General features: G+C 41.3%; 1 protein-coding gene across 2 annotated transcripts in view; it reads left to right on the forward strand.

The window, feature by feature from the left end:
* Positions 1 to 235: 235 nt before the first annotated feature.
* Positions 236 to 21080, forward strand: part of SLC39A8 (solute carrier family 39 member 8) — a 73346-nt gene continuing 52501 nt past the window's right edge. Inside the window, exons 1-2 of one of the 2 annotated variants that reach the window (XM_082636801.1) lie at positions 236 to 466; positions 1219 to 1691. In XM_082636801.1, coding sequence (XP_082492927.1) covers positions 1473 to 1691 — 219 coding nt within the window. In that variant the 5' untranslated portion in view covers positions 236 to 466; positions 1219 to 1472. Of the gene's footprint in view, positions 467 to 695; positions 776 to 1218; positions 1692 to 21080 lie in introns of those variants that run through there. The other variant, XM_082636802.1, reaches the window with a different exon arrangement.

Below are 21080 nucleotides of genomic sequence, written 5' to 3' on the forward strand. Positions count from 1 at the left end.
ATGACAGACAAGAACAACGCTTTGAGTTCCTTTTATTGTCCTTAGCCATGTAACAGTGATTCGTGGTTTCACTTTATTTCTGGTCAGTTGTAGCCACTAGACACAACCTTTGCCCTCAAACACCGCATTCACTTTGCGCAAGCTTGTTGACCTCACACCTAAGTCAGCTTTTCTTGAACCCTCATCTGAACAAACAAACATTCATTCTGATCTGCGGATATCCCTTGCGGCGTCAGGAAGGGCCGGCTTGAGCAGTGCCGGCTCGGAGAGCTCGCCACCACCGCTCCAGATTTGGTTTCCTTTTTCTCCTGATGTTAAGTAAGACAAAAAACCAATTCCTGCTAATCTCTTAGACAATGCAAAGGGTTCCAGACTCTATTCCAGGAAGTTGGTTTCAACAAGCTAACAAAGAGACCAGCGAGACCAGAAAGGAGGCTAGGAATACGGACCAGGAGGTGGCGTTCAGGTAACCCTCAGGGGGGACGGCGGGGAGCCGGCTCTGCCGAGGGTGGGAGTGCGCCACGGCAGCCAGGAGGGAAGGCCAGCGGCTGTGCGCCCCGGCGTGGACGCGCGCGGGAGTTCAGGCTGGGGAATGTGTCACCACGTGCTGCAGGGAGGCGGGGACAGGGCCCACTCCTCCAGTTATCAGTAAAGAGCGCAGGGCAGGATCTCGGAGTTGCCTGGGATAGTGTTGAGAGAGAGAGACAGAGAGAGACAGAGAGACTGACTGAGTCACGTGGACATAAACAGACAGACGGAGAAACAAACAGACGAGGTGAGAGCTTAGCAGGCTAGTTAACCTACTAGCTGGCGATTGCAGAGAAGAGATCTGGGAGAGGGCGGGTCCCGTTTAGACGCTCAAACCCCAGGACACCGGAGGGGCCATTTCCTGCAGCTTCCTGGGGGCTGCACGTCTCACCCCTTCTAAGTTTGCTGTGAGGGAATTAAGCAGAAATAAAGAAGAGGAGGTGGGGTTCTACAGCCCATGTGCTTTTAGTTCTTCCTAAGAAGTGGCGCGGTGTAGGGCTTTCTATCCGGAAAGGGCATGTGTCATCACAACGCACGCTAATCCTGGGACGTTTGCAAACCCGGCTCCGGGGCAGTTGGCCCCACGCCCGGCCGGGCGTTCGAGGGCTCCGGCCTCGCAGTGCTCCCGGGGCCGGCCGGCGGTAGCCGGGTGGCCTTTATCTCTGTCCCCCTTTGTCCTCTTTATCTCAGGCTCTCCAGGAGGCCCGGGGGCCCGCTCTGTCTATCGCTCCCCACCCCCGGCGGCACCGCCACTTCAATGCCCGGCAGGTCGCGGGCTGCTGCTCTTCCGAAGGCGGCGGAGGACCAAGGGCGCCCCGCGCCACCGCTGACTCGGACCGGCGCCGACGCCTGACCCGCGCCCTTGGGCACCGACGCGGGGGCGCCCGGCGCTTCCCTGTGCACTCCAGTCCGTTTCGGGCCTGCGAGGGGCAGCCCCGGCCAGGATGGCCCCGGGCCGGGCGGTGGCTGGGCTCTTGCTCCTGGCGGCCGCCGGCCTCGGAGGGGAGGCGGCGGGGCCCGCGCTCGCCTTCAGCGAGGATGTGCTGAGCGTGTTCGGCGCGAACCTGAGCCTGTCGGCGGCGCAGCTCGGGCGCTTGTTGGAGCAGCTGGGAGCCGCCCCTGTGGAGGGCGACCCCGAGCCCGGGCAGCTGCACTTCAACCAGGTAGGGCGCGGGCCCGGCCGCCCTTCCCCGCCGGGGTGTCCGGAGACGTCCATTTGCCCAGGAACGCTGTTTAATGGGGGAAAGTGCTGGAGAAAGAATTTCGTTACGTTTCTCCAGTGTGAGGCGGGTCCTGCTTTTCACTAGACCTGGCTTTCTGGCCGGGGTTAAAGTGCTGGCGGTGACGAGGGAGCCAGAAATTGCAGTTTTACGCCCGATGAACTGAGTCTTCAGACGCTTGTGGTTGTAAGATTTTATGCAAAAGTTTATGAAGTAGATGAGAGCGGGAAGCATCTTAGGAGATGCGTTTAAGATAGGAATGGCGTCCTGAAGTCTTCCCGGCAGAGACAGTGGCTCACAGGCCACCCTCGTTAACAGTAGCTCGGTGGGTAACGACTGCTATCGAGATGTAATGTAGTTCTGTCTTTCCGGTGTACGTTATCCGAGGCATTTGGGGCTGAAGGGCCTACTGTATAGAGATAGGGAGGCCGAGCGGGGGTGGCCCTGAGACCAAGATCAAGCATCCAGTCGGTGGGTCGAACTGGGTTTAAAGCCATAGTTTTTAGTCATCTGTCAGGTCAAGGGTTTGATTCGAATGTTCATTCATTCATTCAAAAACGAACAAACAAACCTATCTTAGGACATATTCACAGTATTATACAGGCATTTGGTAATTCCTAAAATTTAAGGGTCACCATGAGTTACCTAGGAGCAATTAAGACCATACCTGCTGGTAAACTTCAAAAAGGATGATATTATAGATTCTTCGTTATTTCCGTCATAAATATTCTATGATTGTTTCTTAAAATTGTGAAGTAAGCGAAGTGTGCTTTTGGCATCCTCCCCCAAACTTCTCTCTACTTTTAAAAACTCTGTTTACTCAGTGCTTTGATTTTTTTTTCCTTCTGCTCTGGTTCCAGTGACAACTGATGATGAATGGCAGTGTTCAGTATTTTCCGTATTGTTTGTCACTTCTGCGTGATATTAGTTTGTGTTACAAAAGGTTTTTGTGGTCCAAGATGCTTGGGAAATGTTGCATACTATACTCCACTCTTGGAAATCTAGCATTTCCCGATGTATTTGACCGTAGATTATAGTTAGGGAAACTTTAATCAGATAAATTCCTTGCTAATAACATTATAGTTTGGCATTCTTTTTTTTTTTTTTTTTTTTTTGGCGGTACGCGGGCCTCTCACTGTTGTGGCCTCTCCGGTTGCGGAGCACTGGCTCAGGACGCGCAGGCTCAGCGGCCATGGCTCACGGGCCCAGCCGCTCTGCGGCATGTGGGATCTTCCCGGACCAGGGCACGAACCCGTATCCCCTGCATCGGCAGGCGGACTCTCAACCACTGCGCCACCAGGGAAGCCCTGGCATTCTTTTTGTTAGAAATATCTTACCTCATTTAAAACATGCAATGTTCAAGAAGTATAAGGCTCTGATGCCATGAGGGATCAAAGTGACCTCCCTTTGATCTAGAAGGGTTTTGTGGTCCTCTTATGCATGTTCTTTAGTAAACATCTATAGATCGAGTTCTGGCATGGCATTACAGTTGGTTCAATATCTAAGAAATGACACATTGGAAAAACTGAAATGACCCCATGTTATACTGATATTTTAGAAAATAAAGCAAACAACTTCCTAAGTATTTTCTGTCTAGTTGCAGTCTCTTCAAGTGGGGGAAACAGCTGACCTGACTAAAGCATTTCTAGGTAGGAGTAGGGGCGGTCAAATGCTTAGAAAGAAGCTTGAGGACTTGACTTGCAGCTGCGTATCTGTAGCCCACACATTGTTTTGACTTAAATTATCTCCTTATCTTGCAATGTCTGGAGGTGCTGATGAATTATAAAGGGACAAAAGACCTCTGAGCCACGCAATGTCTGGAGGTGTTGATGACTTATAAAGGAACAAAAGACCGCTGAGCCACGCCTTGGCAAAGACACCGGAAAATATACCTAAATAATTTAGGAAAATTGCTTAAGTTTATTAGCAGTATGAGTCCCAGTTTATGAGTAAGTAGGACACCTCAATAGGTAAATTATAAGTATGTTGACACCTTGTTTCTCATTCTTCTGTTTGCATATTTAACTACCCTGATTATGGCCTCTGTGGGCATCAAAAAGAGATGGGAAGAAGCCCATAGTTACTTTGGAAATAAAGGGAAGCCGTGGAAAACTTATCACTTAATCAGACCTAGCGAACATCTGTTGGATGTTCTAAAAAGTCCTAATGAAAACACCAATCATCAGTTAAATGATGTCGAATGAAATGCCATTCCAGAAGAATCTATTAATTTGCTGACATTTATATCTGCTCCAGTAGGAAGTCATCCAGTTTGGAGGAAAATTTAGGGCTGTTAATATCTCCATACCTTAAAGAATGCAATTTTAGTTTCCTTACCTGCAGCAAAGTAGAATAATAATATGTGTGAAAAGCTTGATTTTCTGACTTTGAAGAAGGTTGAAAAGATAGAATTAATTTCTTTGGGCCAGGGATTTATTGAATCTTCTATGAGGTCTGTTTACAGAAGACATCGTTCCTTTGGATGAGGGCTTAGGTCAGCTTTTCCCATGTAATAGGACTACTGTACTAAAAATTTAGACAATTTTGGAAGGTCTTCTAATATTTTTTTCAGTGTCCTTAAGTACTATTAAAAGAACTTGTTGCTTTGGGATATCAAAGTGACCTGAGTTCAAACTGGAAACAATAGAATAATTGAGTTTACTGTTTTGCTTCTTATGGTTTCTGAGGGTACAAAGAACAGGTAGAAGAAGCAACCCAAACAAGTGAGAGGAGGGAGTTCTTTTATCTAAAGAGGTCTGTGGGGCCCATGACTGAGTGGAAGTCTGCTCTATCTCAGGGAGTTTCTAAAATACAAAGGGAAGCCCCAGCTGAGTGAATACCCTGGGTGATTAATTTAGGGGATTTAAGAATGGGCTCAGTGCCACCTTTTGTTTGTTCAGATGTTCCTTTCTCATTCTCCAAGTGGTCTTTTCTCTTCATTTCTCCTTCAGAACACCTCACCTCTAAATTATCACACTAAGCTGCAGGAAATGCCTCCATTTAAATAACTCAGTCTCCTGAGGAGGCTTAGTGGGGGTGATGGAGATGTGGGTGTGGGTGTGGCAGGTTGGCATGCGAGGCAACCTTTGTTTCCCACCATCACTCAACCTTAGACTTTTGCTTCTCTCTCCTTAACTTTATTTTTTCATTTGATACCTATCCTGCAGCGCATCTTCTTTTTTTCTTTCAGAGGTTGCCTGAACCTTGCTTTTAAATCCCTTTCAATTCACCTTCAATCTTCCTAAAGCAATACTTGGAGTATGCCTCTCTTTTTTCAGATCTCCGCCATGAACTGTCTCTTGGCCGGTGAGGTCTAAATCTGAAGCCTGGCATTTAAGGCTCTGCACCGCAAGGTTGACCCTGAGATGTTAACCTGCCTGCCCAGACCTAGCACTCACTAAATTAAATTATTCATTCTTCTATGAAAGAAATCACTTACACTTCTACTCAACCACTTTTCTACCTCATTATCTTCCTTGCACCCTTCCTGTTTCCAACTGCAATGTCCTTTTTTTCCTTGAATTGCCCTATCAAAATCTTAAATTTAAAAAAACCCAGCTAAACTCCATAAAACCTTTCTGGGGCATCACAACCACCACTGATTTGCTGTCTTTTTGAATTCTTGAAATTTTTTATTATGCTAACGACATGTGATTTTTATTTTATTATGCTAACAACATGTGATTCATGTGTTCAACAAATATTTCAAATAACTACGATACTCTGATTAGAGTGGCCCCTTAAAAGTACAAATCTAATCATATTGCTCATTTTATTAAAACAATTAAATGCCTTCAAGATAAACTTTAAACACTTTAATGTGGCTTAAGCCTTTTTATGATCTGGTTCCTGTATATTTCTCAAGCTTTATTCTTTGCTGTTATTCCAGTCTTCATGGACTGCCGGTACTTCCTGGTTTGCCATATATGTGTGCTTATGTTTTAGGTATCAGTTTAGACATTCCTTCTTCCAAGAAGCCTTTCTTAGCCTGCTCAGGGGTTTAGTAGGAGCCCCTTTTTATATGACCCTATATTAATTGGTGCCTATGAAATCATAACATATTATATATTGCAATTATAATATGGACATAATTTTATACGTATTATAAATTTCTGTTTATATGGCTTCTTCTCAACCCCAACACACACACCCATATGATTTTGAACAGATTGAAGGGACTGATCTGACTCATCTCTCTAGGGGCTAGTGTAGTGCCTGGTATATAACATGTATTCATTATATATATTTTTGAATGAATGAGTGAAGATGGTTTAATATGAGTAAGGCAATTTGAGCCCTCACATGACTTTACAGTTAATAGGTAGACGTATGACCTGTGCACACGTAACTATAATACACGATAGAACGATATGTCTGATTAAAGAATTTCAGAGAAAGTGGAATGGAATCAGACTTGTGCTTTTGGAAAATTCACCTGCATGAGAGTGTGGAATGTGTCAGAGTGGGTCGAGACAGGAGCTGAGGAGGAAACTGCAGTGATTTGTAGGAGATGTAATGATTGCTTGATCCTGGAGGCCGTCAGGAGGTACATAAAAGCTCTGCCTTCTTCTGGAAGAGCAGCCGTGGCTGAAGAGTAGGCAACAGCCCCAAAGGTAGATATTTTCTACTTCAGTCTTTTGCCTGTAGCAGTCAGTCATTTAACTATTGTTAGATCTTTCCTTTCATTAGTTTATGGCCCAAGGATGCCAGAGGCAGCGGCAGTGAGGTAACTCTTGGCTTATTTCAATGGATGGCCAGGCTAGCGGTCTATAGCAAACAGAAGGGGGGTGTATGTGTGTGGTCATTACATACATGTTGTATGCATAGCTTGTTGTTGCTTAGTGTACTTTTTCTTGGGCTGCGGGTTAATGGTGCATTAGATGAGGGAGGTTCTGGGAAGCACTGATCATGGATGGAGGAGAGAGAGAGCATCTCTCTCCTTCTTTTTTTTTTTTTTTCCTTTATATTCTGAGAAATGGGCGGGTAAATCTTCTAGGAATGCCTTCCAACCTGCTTGTTCAGGTGAGAACCTGACAGGAAGGGCTGGACCGAAGGGCCAGGTTGTGCTTAGGTCTCCGGTGGCTTTTCCTTCAAGACAATGGATCTATTTTGATATATCTTATCACTCACATTTAAGTTGACTGTGTACAGTGTGATCATTGTTTCCAAAAGGTTTTAGGAAAATGAGAGACACTCCTAATTCATTTGACTGTGATGTCAGAGCTTAGTTTGCTTTCGTGCCAGGGGTGATTGGGATCCATATGAGCAAATACCCTTCATTCTTTCCGTCTCTAACTCCCAAACTTGCATCTTTACCCACTACCCTAGGAGTCACATGGACCCTTTTGTACATAACATAAATAATTATATCTAGGATTTATTGGTTTTTTCCTGTGCGACATAACTCTTAACCACTTTATCTGTATTAACGCATTTCAAAATCACAACAATCCTGTGATGCAGATACCATTATTAACTTAATTTTACACATGAGAAATATGTGATGCTGAGAGATTAAGTACTTGACCAAAATCACACAGTAAGTGGTAAAACCTCAGGCAATCCTAAATCCTATAGTGGATTTTTTGAATTATAGTTTAGAAAATCATACTCTCCCTAGCCAGGGCAACTGTTAATCTCAGATTTTGATCTATGGGTAGATGTTACAAATCATCAATCGCTTTTGTAGCTCCATTGCTTAGTCATGTTAAGGGAACAGTATTAAGACTACAGAAACTACAATGACGATAACAGGTCCTTGTCCTCAGAGAGCTTATAATCTAATTAAGAAATAAGGTGGAAACTTGTGAAAAGTATGCAAGGCAAAACTGCAGTAGTTAAGTAATCACTGAAAGAAATATTGCAAGACGTATCACTAGGCTGTGTGCGATTAATTGCCAAACAAATACTTTTGGGAGCCATGTTCTGTGGGAAGCTTCTGGGAAACACCTTGTGGAGGAGTTACAAGTCAGTCAATTCTCATTCTGGAGGATTCTGCTTGTTTGTTTTAGTTTTTAAAATACTTACTGGATGAACATCTGCTTGTGCCAAATGTGTCTGTGCTATTAATCACAAGATGGATTTTCTTGTGGGTTACATGAATTCTCTTTTATAGAATGAAAATTTCTTTAATTCTTTCTTATATAATGAATTTTTCTTGGAGAAAATATTTTGGCAACAATAGTTTTCCTAATTCTGAGTTTCACAAGTTTTCCTGGAGAAAGCCATATTAATCAGCTTCTTCTTTCTTCTATGGATAGACTGCAGGTAATGGGAGAAACACCCATGTCTAGTGTTAAATTTTTCAGTCCTGTTCTCACTTTTACTCTAGAAGAATTCTGCCAATGAATTCACTCTCTCTTCAGGCAGTTTAGAATGTAAGTCCTCCTTTTTTTTAAAAAAAATTGTGCCATCTTCTCTCTGGCAGATAATCTGGCAGATAATCCTTTTTTTTTTTTTTTACGTGTTTTTTCGTTTTTAATTGACGTATATTTGATGTGCAGTATTATATAAGTTACAGGTGTACAGTACAGTGATTCACAACTTTTAAAGATTATACTCCATTTATAGTTATTATAGAATATTGACTGTATTTCCTGTGCTGTACAATACATCCTTGTGACTTATTTTATACATAATAGTTTGTTCCTCTTAATCCTGTAAGTCCTCCTTTTTCATGCCTGTGAAGCAGCTGCATTGCTGACTGCACTACACTGGAGAAAGAGGACTGTGCATCAGTGCTAGGGAATGAGTTGAAGCAACGAGGGAAGAGTAGGTGAGCAGATTACTTTAACAGAATTACTAACCCTCACAGAGGTACTAACTAACAGAATTACTAACTCTTAGAATCTCATTGCTGCTAGATGGGAGTTTGAGCTCTCACACAGTTACCAGGAGAGGGAGTGATAAACTTTTCCCCTTAATTGAGATAGATCTTTATTTCTCTCTAGAGATATTCAAAGTAGAGTAGCTGGGTGGGAGATTTTCAGCTTCTATGCTTTCCATGGTTCACACCATCTCTCTGTTTCCAGGTGATGCCCACACTGGGAGATGTTGATGGTCAGGGACTTCATTTCCCCATCATAAAAACCCATTGCTTCTCAACTATGACTGCAGTTTAAGAGTTTTTTCTTTAAATTCAATATACACTTGAAACCTCTATGTTAAATTTCTTTTGGTGGTAGTAGAGGTTGGGGGAGGAAAATAGGAATATAAATAGGCATGGAAAACAGGCCTAAAGTTGAGAAGGAATGGCATTCCTCAGGGAAAAGAAAAGCAACTCCATAATGAGGGTAGCCTGATGTGATTGGTAACAAGAGTTTGCCAGCTATTTGGATTCAGACTGGCATGTCCTCAAGGGACTGTCCATATTACTAAGTGCACACAGTTAATATGAAGATCATTTACAATGCAATTTATTAAAAAAAAAGAATGTTACTAAACTCTAGACAACCTAAGAAACTTGTAGTTTTTTCAGAGAGTGTTCCCATTTCCAGCTTCAGACGATGGTAGGATTCCTGTTTGTAATTGAAACTAATTAATTTATTCTCAGACTATTCCCAGTTGTCTGTTTCAGGAGCCAAATGGGTTTGCCGAGCCTTGAGGTTTATTTTATAAAGAAATGAAACTATCACTGAATTACCTTTGTGATGATGGGATGTGGGAACATAGAAAATCTTCAGAATGGAGCCTTGTTTAATTTGGTTTCTGTCTCCTTCCAAAGGTCCTCTGTTGTTTTTCTTGGCCTGAAGCTTAAGGAGAACAAAAACAAAAATCTGTGAGTCTAGATCAAAGGTGTTAACCTGAAAAGTAGTATTATGCCTTTGAAGTCCAAATATTTAATACCTTGACTTTTTTTATACTTAACTAAATAGTTAGAGAAATAAAAAAACCAAGTGAGCATTGATAAGGCTTCTAAGACTTTAGTTCTGTTTTAGTTCTATTTTTGAACGTATTCAAAAATAATACACTTGTCATCGGTATATTCAATGGGCTTCTTAGGTCTCTAACTGTAGTAGGAATACAACATAATGGTTAACAAATTGTCCTTGGGGTTTAAACAGACCTGGGCTGAAATTCTAATCACTTATTAGCTGGGAATCACAGGCAAATGACTTATTAACCTCTTTAATCCTCAGTTTTCACATCTGTGAATTGAAAAAATGAACCTTACTCATAGGATGGTTGTGAATGAAAATATAAGAACAATACTAATAATTACCGAGTATTGCTGTATTTTAGGCACTTCTATATTTACTACTATGTGTATTACATGTAGTAACTCAAACAAATAATCTGTTTTTTCCCATTACCTGTATTACTTAAAAAAATAAATAACACAAAAGACAATGCACGTAAAATACTTAGCATCATGCCTGGCTCAAACTATATGCTCAGTGCATAGTTATTATATTATAATACTGTATTAGTTGATATAGCCTAACAATAGCTTAACTACCCTTAACAAAATTGTCGTTCACTGGAGGCCTGAGCACCTTAGGGTTACTCAACTTTGAGGAAAGCAGGGCTATAAAAAGACAGCAATGATTAATGAAATAAAAAGTTCAGTGAGAAATACATCAGTCCAGTGACTGTGGTTTCAGTGTTAGTTTCAGTGGTGACTCTCATCTTGAGAAAGGCTTTTACTATTTGCCCCTTCCCTTTCATCAAACACTAGTAATAAACTCCTGAAAAATGTGAACTCCTGAAAATGTAAACCTTAGGTCCTCCCAGAGGACTTCTGAGGCTATATTTAGGAGTTGGCTTTGTTTTATTATTTTTGTCCAAATTTTACATCAATACTGAAATGTGAATGATTGGAAATCCATATTATACTTGTAGAAATTGATGTAATTGTGCTTTTAAATTTAGATTTACCTCAGGACCTCTGTAACTTCTGAGGCTATATTTAGGAGTTGGCTTTGTTTTATTATTTTTGTCCAAATTTTACATCAATACTGAAATGTGAATGATTGGAAATCCATGTTATACTTGTAGAAATTGATGTAATTGTGCTTTTAAATTTAGATTTACCTCAGGACCTCTAACTTCTGAGGCTATATTTAGGAGTTGGCTTTGTTTTATTATTTTTGTCCAAATTTTACATCAATACTGAAATGTGAATGATTGGAAATCCATGTTATACTTGTAGAAATTGATGTAATTGTGCTTTTAAATTTAGATTTACCTCAGGACCTCTGTATGGGTTTTGCAAGCCAAAAGAATCCAGGGTCCTCCACATTCAGCTGACCTTATTAGTTGGGAAGCAGGTAAGAGAACAGGAGCCACTTTGGTCTGCCTATGATAAGTCAGGGATGTGTCTCTTCAGGGACAGGGAAAGAGAAGTTAGTCCAAACTTCAAACGAGAGGTAAAATCAGTAAGACGATTCTGAGTTGGGTAACAGATCCTGCTTTAAATGAATATTGAACACATATGCTATAAAACACATGGACCCTTCTGTTAGGGGATGCACCCTACTGATGATACCAGGTACTTGAGTTTGAATATCAAATCATGATGCTCTGCAGTTTTCTTTAGGAGCAGGGATCTCAGAATTCATGTATATTCTTTGGTTACTTCACCTACACATCTGTTGAGAAAGTCTAGACACTGGCTCTGCCTCTAATCTTGGGATGAATGCCATTTAAGTAAATGTTCAGGTAGGACCTTCACTGCAGCAGAGGGAGCAGGTCCTATCCTAAGAGCAGTGATAGTTAACATGTATGGAGTACTTATCATGTGCCAGGCATTGTGCCCAGTACCTTCTTATATAGCATCCCATGAAGCCTCTTAATCTCACAGGGTAAGTACTCTAGGTATTCCCGTGAGGAAACCCAGTCTCAGCGAGGTTGAATACCTCCCTCAGAGTCATAGCTCAGAAGTGGCGGAGTGAGGATTCCAGTCCAGAGTGACTAGACTTCAAAACCCAGGCTCTCTCTCCACTGTTGCTCCACATATACCGAAGAATAGCATCCCACGGAGGGGCTGGCTTATTTTCCAAAAATCTTAGCACCTCATATGTCATCCAAGTGCCTCGGTGTCAGAGTAGAACTGATGCTAGTTTCCTGAAGCCACTGGGAACAGTACAATCATTTAAAGCAGGAAGGTATTTTCTGCTGAGATTTCTTTTGTTTCAGTACCACAAGAAAAAACAATTATTATTACAATTTTTCCTGCTGGAGGTGTCTCTGCAATAGTCAGGTCTAGCTCTAAAACAAGATTATTAATTCCTTCCCAAGCTGTTTTTCAACTTTGCAATGTTATTTCCTGATCATTGACATTCGATACTCCAAACAGTGTTGGGAGAGAATCGGGACATAGCAGTTTCCCCAGAAACTGAGGCACAAAGAAGTCTTTGGCAGAAGTCACCAGGTGCCGAAATTTGACTGGGAGAACAGAGGTGCCTATTTCGAATCCTCAGTTCTTCTCCATTGTGCTGGTTTTAGGCAGGTGCTGCCTTAGCATGGCCCCTGTGCTATGAATCCCCTGAATATCCCATGGTCTTCGTGCCTTACTTTCTTTATATAACTGGGTGGTGGACATGTATGAAGTCTATTCCATTTTCTCACCTTCCAGACACTCCTCAGCACATTGCGGTATGGCTCTGTCCCCACTACTTCCTTAAAATGGCTCTATAGGACGTCATCCAGACCTTCTTATTGCTAAATACAATGAGAGATTCTCAGGCTTTACCTCTGTGTTAATTTTGACAGTGTTGAACACATCCTACTTGAAACACATCCTCTCCTTGCCCACAGCTGTGTCTACCTTGGTTTGGTTTTCTTACCTCTCTGGCTGCTTCTTTTCAATTTCAGTGTCTTTTGCTCATCCTTTAAATATCGGTGTTCCTTGGGGTTCTGTCCTAAGCACTCTTCCTTTTGATTTTTCACACTCTCTGTGTGCAACCTCAGTCACTCCTCTGGCTGCAGTTATCACCTGTGTGTGGGTGCTTTCTGCTTAGGTTGGCTTGGTTCACATTTCTCTCCTGAGGCTTAGCCATGCACATCCTGGTTTCTGATTGATGTCTAACTCTCTCCCCTCCCCAACTCAGCAGGTCTAAACCTGTCCCAAATGGAACTCATCAACTCCATCCTTTCTGCATCAACACCTTCTGGTACAGTAAGTCCCCTACATACGAATGGGTACTGTTCCAGGAGCACGTTTGTAAGTCCAATTTGTTCGTAAGTCCAATAGTTAGCCTAGGTACCCAAGTAACACAATCGGCTATATAGTACGGTACTGTAATAGGTTTATAATACTTTTCACACAAATAATACATAAAAAAACCAACAAACACAAAAAATAAAGAAAACATTTTTAATCTTACAATACCTTGAAAAATACAGTAGGACAGTACAACAGCTGGCATCAGGGGCTGGCATCCAGTGAACAGGCAAGAAGAGTTACTGACTGAAGGAGGGAGAGGAGGTGGGAGATGGTAGAGCTGAAGGATCGTCAGCAACAGGAGACGGAGGGCAGGCTGCAATGTCACTCACGCCTGACACTGAGGCCACAGGTTCTGGTTCCTGGCTGGATTCAATTCTATCTACCCTCTTGAAAAAGCGATCCAGTGATGTCTGGATAGCAGCTCTTTTTTTCTCGTCATTGATGACACGGTAGCACTGGATTGCATTTTGAACGCCTGCTGCAACCTTCGTGCACCGTTCTACGTTCGGGTCCTGTGCCTCAAAAGCTAACAGTGCCCCCTCACATAAAGAAAATCCCCTTGCCATTTCCCGTGTTGTGAATCTTTTCGGTTCTTCAGTTACTTCTTCCTCTCATCTCTCTTTGTCCTTTCTCTGGGCCTCCAATTCCGGCAGGTCTTCATTAGTAAGCTCCTTGTGTTGCACAGCAGGGAGTTCAGTGTTATTAGAATAAGCAACATCTACCATCTTTTAGCCTTGCTCCACTCAATTATTTTCACTTCTGTTTCCATCGTCATTGCTTGGTGCTTCTTAGCAGTACCAGCTACATCACTGCTGCTTTTACGCTTGCTTCTGGACATCCTGGGCTTGAAATAAGGATACTGTACTACTGTGCTCTATACAGTACTGTACGGTAAAGTACACAAAAGCACAACCAGTTGTAGAGGATGCACACACGTGACCATGTACGCCAGACACGTGCACTAACTTATGTGATTGGACATGCGAATGCATGTTCGCATCTTTGAAAGTTCGCAACTTGAAGGATCATATGTAGAGGACTTACTGTAATCCTGTCTTGTCAGTCTCAGTGATCAGTGTCACCATCCACTCCACTGACGAAGCTGAAAAACGGGATGTTATTCTTGAGTCCTCTCTCTCTCTACTTCCCATGTCAAACGCGCATAAGTCGTGTCACAATAGCTTGAATACTGCTTACTTAATATCTCTAAATTCCAGTGTTCTCTTTAGTGTAGGGGGGATAATTTTATCTACTTCGTGGGATTGTTGTGAGATTTAATTAGATACAGATCTTGCATTCTGTTTGGGCCTGGCGTTATGCTGCCCATGGCATTCCATGCTGCCCCATGTCCTATCTTTCACATTGCTGCCAGATTTATATCCCAAGTACATGAATCTTATCATTTCACCATCTTCAAACGGCTTCTAATTACTGTTAGAATAAAATCTAAACTTCTTGCCTGGTATTTAAGGCCCTGCAGTACCTACCCTTACCCCCCATATTTCTCCAACTTTATTTCTCCTTTTTTCTTCACATCTCATCTTAGATGTTGTTTTCTCCAGGAATCCTTGGACAATCCCATTCCTTTAGGGTAGGTTAGTTATTCTGTCTTCTTCACATTCATGGATCCTACCCTAGCACCTACCGGGCCACACTGTAATTACTTTTTTTAAAAAAATCTGGACCCTGTACTAGTCTGTGATATCTATTGTGAGGTTAGGGACTGGGTTTATCTCAGTCACCTTCTTTATTCCTGTAACTAGCATAGTGTCTAGCATATAGTAGGTATTCAGGAAGTATTTGTTAAATGAATGAATAACTTCAACCTTTTACAATAAATTTTACACCAATATAACTTTTAAAATTATTTCAGTCAACTTAGATGTCTCATTTAGTTCAAAGTAAGCCAGCAATCCATTTATTTGATGCAGACACATTAATAAAAAAAATAGTAGAAAAGAAATAGTATGTTAAAATTGAACCTGTGTGTCATATCAGTAGAAGGAAATAATTAAGTTCTTATTCCTTCTAATTTCTGAAATTTTTAGAGTTCTTTGGTCATAATTTAGACTCAGATTTTCTCCATAGCCTATAGCTGTAATTTTTATGGCAACTTGGAAACATTGATGTCAGTATTAGTTTATTTGTAGTATCAGGGCTCTACTGAGTTGATGCCGGGTACGTTTTATAGAATGAGCAAGGCAACTTGTGACTAGAAAATTTGATTCTTCAGAGTTCCTAGTAAATAAGTCTCAGGTTATCAATTTGTATTTCTCAGAATTATATTCAGTCACTATGTGCTAGTTTCTTATCTTCTTTCATTCCCTGCCCTTTCCTTAATCTATCATGTTAGTGATTGTTATAAGTTGAATGACTTACGTGTCTGAAGCTTTGCTAGGAGTTGAGGAAGATACGAAATAATACATCCTTCCTCTCTAGATGTTCATGATCTTATTAAAGAGATATCCATTTTCACGAGCAGATGGTAATACGAGAAAGCACACAGTAAGTGCTAAACATGCAAATCCTATGGGTCGGGGAATCTGGAGAGCATAGCAATATTAAGTAGAGGCAGTGGGGGCCAAATATAGACAGATAGAAGTTAGATACTTTGAGAGGAGGTATCTCAGAATTCTAGGTAGGGCTCATGGGGCATGCAAAGTCACAGTGAAGGTAAAATAGAAGGCATTAGAACTGCTTGGTTAAAACAGTTTAAGGATGCTTTTGGTGGAGGGCAAAAGGAGGAAGGAAGGTTGGGGACAGATAATTCTTCAGTGTTAGGTCTTTAGACTCTTGGCAGAAGGAAAGTGTTTTTTTGGTGTGTGTGTTGGGGGCCAGTTTGAGCAGAAGATTGACAATGGCAATATTTCAGTAGAAATAGTCTGGTGTGTGGGGTGAGTAAGGATAAACAAGATGAGACATGTATTGGGTAAGGTTAGTTAGAAGTTCCCAACTTGTCAGTTAAATGTAAGGGCCCATCTGTCATTCTTATGCTCTAGGCCAAACCTGTTGGTCTCAGGACCCTTTTGTACTCTTAAAAATTATTGAGGACCCCAATATACTGAAGTACATGTGGTTTATATCTATTGATATCTACCATTATAGAAATTAATGTTAAGAAAAATTTAAAATATTTGTTTAACCTATAAAAAATAACAGTAATAAGGCCATACCATGTTAACCTTGTTTTTTAAATGAAAAATAACTGTATTTACCATGACAAAAAATTAGTGAGAAGAATGGCATTGTCTTACATTTTTTCAAATCTCTAATGTCTGGCTTAGTAGAAGATAGGTGAATTCTCATATATGCTTCTGTATTCCATCTGTTGTGACATGTTATTTAGCCTCTGGAATATCCATTGTTCACTCATGAAAGAATGAGAGTGAAAAAGGAAAATGCAGTTTTAGCATTATTATGAAAATCATTTTGACCTTGCATTTTCTCTGGCAGGGTCTTAGTAACCCCTGGGGGCGGTGGGGTTGGGGGTGGGGGGGTGGTCCCTGGACTGTACTTTGAGAACCACTGTGCCAAAGGGTTGTGATATGATTGGGTCTGTGATGGGCAAGGTCATTCCACGTATGCAGAGGTTAGATGACTTTGAGGATGAGCTCACTTCTGTGGCATCTGCCCCAGCCTTGAGTTGGAGAAGGGGCAAGCCTTCCACACTTTATCTCCCAGGGGACTTAGTGGGGAGCCCTTGGTGAGAGCAAGGCCAAAAGACCTTTTGGTCTTGGCAGCAAATGGGAGGAGGCCTAGGGGACTATCTTGCTGGTGATGGAAAGCAGGGTGGCCCCAGCCCCTGGAGCCAGGTCAGGATCATGAAGTCAAAAATCCAGATTATTTGTGCTCTGACACCACACCAGGCTTCTGGGGGTGAGAGAGCCTTGGAAACTGCACGTAGAGGCGGGGCAGGGCTGAGAACCTTGTCAGTAGCTGTGGTCATCAGAAAATGTTGTAAACCTCTTTTAAAGAGTGTATCACAGCTTTTAAAATTTCTTTTTCTTTAGTAAAAATTACAAAAAATTCCAGCCTGTCTTAATTGTGTTTGGAGGAACCTGTAAAAAGATTGGAAAAGCCTCATGATTTAACTTTATTTTCTTAATTAAAATAGGAATACATGCATGTTGTCTAAAACTTTGGCAAATATAGAGAATCAGAAAGGAAAAAACAAAAAAATCGTCCATAATTTCACCACCAGAGGTAAACACTGTTAACATTTTGAAGCATGTTATCTCCAGATTTTTTTTTTAACATCTTTATTGGAGTATAATTGCTTTACAGTGGTGTGTTAGTTTCTGCTTTATAACAAAGTGAATCAGTTATACATATACATATACCCCATATCACCTCCCTCTTGCGTCTCCCTCCCACCCTCCCTATCCCACCCCTCTAGGTGGACACAAAGCACCGAGCTGATCTCCCTGTGCTATGTGGCTGCTTCCCACTAGCTATCTATTTTACATTTGGTAGTGTGTATATGTCCATGCTACACTCTCACTTCGTCCCAGCTTACCCTTCCCCCTCCCTGTGTCCTCAAGTTCATTCTGTACGTCTGCATCTTTATTCCGGTTCTGCCCCTAAGTTCTTCAGAACCTTTTTTTTTTTTTTAGATTCCATATATATGTGTTAGCATACTGTATTTGTTTTTCTCTTTCTGACTTACTTCACTCTGCATGACAGACTCTAGGCCCATCCACCTCACTACAGATAATTCAATTTCGTTTCTTTTTATGGCTGAGTAATATTCCATTGTATATATGTGCCACATCTTCTTTATCCATTCATCTGTCGATGGACACTTAGGTTGCTTCCATGTCCTGGCTATTGTAAACAGAGCTGCAATTAAGAAAATATTTGCAAATGAAGCAACTGACAAAGGATTAATCTCTAAAATTTACAAGAAGCTCATGCAGCTCAATATGAAAAAAACAACCCAATCCAAAAATGGGCAGAAGACCTAAATAGACATTTCTCCAAAGAAGACATACAGATTGCCAACAAACACATGAAAGGATGCTCAACATCTCTAATGTGATGCAAATCAAAACTACAATGAGATATCACCTCACACCAGTCAGAATGGCCATCATCAAAAAATCTACAAACAGTAAATGCTGGAGAGGGTGTGGAGAAAAGGGAACCCTCTTGCACCATATCTTCAGATTTTATTTAACCTTATTTAGAACAGTGGTATCATTCTATACATATTATTTTGCAATAATCTGTTTTTTCCCTTATCAGTGTATCATAAAATAAAGCATTTTCTCCTTTAAATAATATATCCAGGAAAGGCTCTTTTTGTCTGCTCTTAAGGAAGAGCTTTGAGAATGTGTATAAGCACGTGTGTGTGTGCACGCCTGTGTACGTTGTGGGAGGGACTGCATCTGCACCATAGTGGCTTCAGTAAGAACTGTAAGGAAATCTGTGGGAAAAATGGAAGAACAAATCTTGGGGAAACAGAGCTGGGATCACTTGATTAGCCACCCTTTACACCTTAGAAGATCATCTTTCTAGAATGTTCTTTGCTCAAACCTTAGAAAACTCTTTTATCATGGTGAAGTAATCATGAGTAAACTTTAAAGAGGAAATTAATTGGGAAAAAGTTCAAGAGAAAGTTGGTGGAGGATGATTGAGCACATATATATGTGTTGCAAGAGCCAGGCGGTTTGGAAGCGGTATGCGAGTTCCTTGCCACTGCGGTTGGGTAGTTCCATTGTTGTGTCAGTAACAAACCTGGAAGTGATGCCCACGGTCACTCCCACTTTGCCGCTCCTGTTGCCAGAGTGGAGCATTTAAATCACCACTTGACGTTGTGTAGTCACCCCTGAAGGGGAAAGTTAATGGGACACTTCACTGGTTTCAGGGTCAGAAATGGCCTCCCAATTGTTAAACTCAAACCACCCTTTTAAGCTTTAAATACTTAAATTGTTCTCTTGGGATATTTGTCCAGTTGCCATATTTGAAACATTCTTGTGTACACTTCATCTTCTTTTGCTTTTATACTTTTTTTGCTTTTATATCATTTTGTTTAGGTTACTACTATGAACTTAAACAGGTTTTGCAATTGGTTTCAAAAATTACTGTGAAGACAAGTGAGGGGTTCATTCATTCATTTACTAAGTTGTTCATTCAACAAGTATTTACTAAGCCCTGCTGTGGGCCAGGCATACAGTATTATATTGTTAGTATTATCATTAGTAAATACTAAGGTGGATATGAGCTCAAGGATTCCAGAAGTTTCTTTCCCATTACATAATGATTTTGGATCTTCATCTTTTCCTCTTCCTAATACACTCTTAACAATCTGAGACCAGTTCCTTGCCTCGTAGTTGTATGGTTATATGATGGTAGCTTAGAAGGATGAAGCAACATGTTGGCTTCTCTGCTTGGAATGCAAGAATACTGGGTTTAAAAAAGTTTGTGTGGCTCAACTACTTGACAACCCAGAAAAACTGACAGGACTTGATATTTCATTCTAATTTTGATCGTCACTGAGTCTAAATGCATCAGGAGAGCTCTCTCTCCCTGCCTTGAGAGCTCAGCCATACCTGTAGCAGTGGCCTTATTAGGAAGGTGAGATGCTCAGCTTCCACAGAATCACAGTCCGTGCAAAACAGAATCTGAAACCATCTCTGGGGTGACCTTTGAGTGGGATGATATTTCATTTGTGGCGTAGTGTGAAGGCCTAGGCTTAATGGGTACGGGATCAGATGGTCTTATTGCTTTGTATTATTTAGTGGATGCCATTTGACTAGACAGCCAAGTAGAGAAGACAGCCCATGTGTTGGGAAAAGGAAGAAGGGTGGAGAAGCTGATCTTTTTGTTTTCACACAGGTTCTGGACGTAACATCCCTTTGCTAGCTTTAAAAATGTCTTTTAAATAATTACTTTATATATCAATTAGGACTCTTTCATTTGTAAGTAAAAGAAACTTAAGTGAAATTAGCTGAAGTCAAAAAGGAAATTCATTGGCTCAGGTAACTGAAGATTCCAGGGGCAGAAGCAGCTTTAGGCACAGATGTCTCCAGGGGATTAGTGATGGTATTGGATACCTGCCTTTCTCTGCTTATTAGTTCACCTTCTTTCACATGGTGCAAAAGTGGCCTAAGGAGCCCATAGACTTCTAGCAATCCTAGTGGAAGAAGATTTCTTCAATAGCTCCACCAGAGAGCGAACAAGTGTGGGTCCTATGTTCCCTGGTCAGCCCCAACTAAATCACATAGAGGGAGGCTCCCATCACAGGCAGGTGGTCTGTTACTGGATGATGGGGAAGGAGTCTCAGGCAGGCAAAAATGATAAGCATTCACTGGCCTTAATTATTTCTTATGTTTTGGGCTTATCTCACTCTGTCTTATTTTCTGGCTCCCCTTCCTGCTTTTGCACAAATTATACGTGTATTCCCAAAGTTTTTCTCCTCTTTCTATACTCTCTCTCCTGATGATCTCCTCCACTCCCACTTAACTGCTATCTCCTTACAGAAGACAGCCACATCCTTCTCTCTGGCCTCTAGCTGTCTCAGAAAGCTCACTCATCATTTCCATCCGGTGTCCCACAGGCACCACTGCAACTTTAAATGTCTAAAATGAAACTTGCCACCATCCTCCGAAATGCCTTTCTTTTCCTAGGTTCTCTAATCACACCAGTAGCAATATCCTCTTTCTACTTTCCTGGAATTCTAACCTCAAAGTTAGAATTTTTTGACTATTTCCTCTGCATATTGTTTCTGCTTTATATGAACTCTCATAGTTCTTTATAATTACTTTATCACTTTCTCTCTAGTTTTATAGATAATGGTGTATCTGATTTCTTTCTGCTGAAATTATTTTGGTTTCTTGATGGAAGGTATGACGACTTATTTATCTTTGTACTATTTCTTTCTTTGTTGTCACCCTCCACCTTCCACTTCTTCCATCAATGTCATACACAGAATTTTATGATGCAGTAAATACTTGTTGAATGAAGGAAAGAATTTATGTGATGTGTAGTATAATTACATGGTTATTATACTTGGTATTGTTAAAGAAAACCAGAGTCTGACAGTAAGGTAATAAAAACAGATTTTATTCAAGAACTATTGCAATAGGGGAAAAAGGACCTCAGTATAGAACTGGGCTCAGTTCTGAATACATCATGGACAAGTGGGGATGTATAGCCAAGGAACA

The sequence above is a fragment of the Mesoplodon mirus genome, assembly GCF_964341445.2.
Source record: "Mesoplodon mirus genome assembly, chromosome: 2".
In the NCBI taxonomy this organism is placed as follows: Eukaryota; Metazoa; Chordata; class Mammalia; order Artiodactyla; family Ziphiidae; genus Mesoplodon; species Mesoplodon mirus.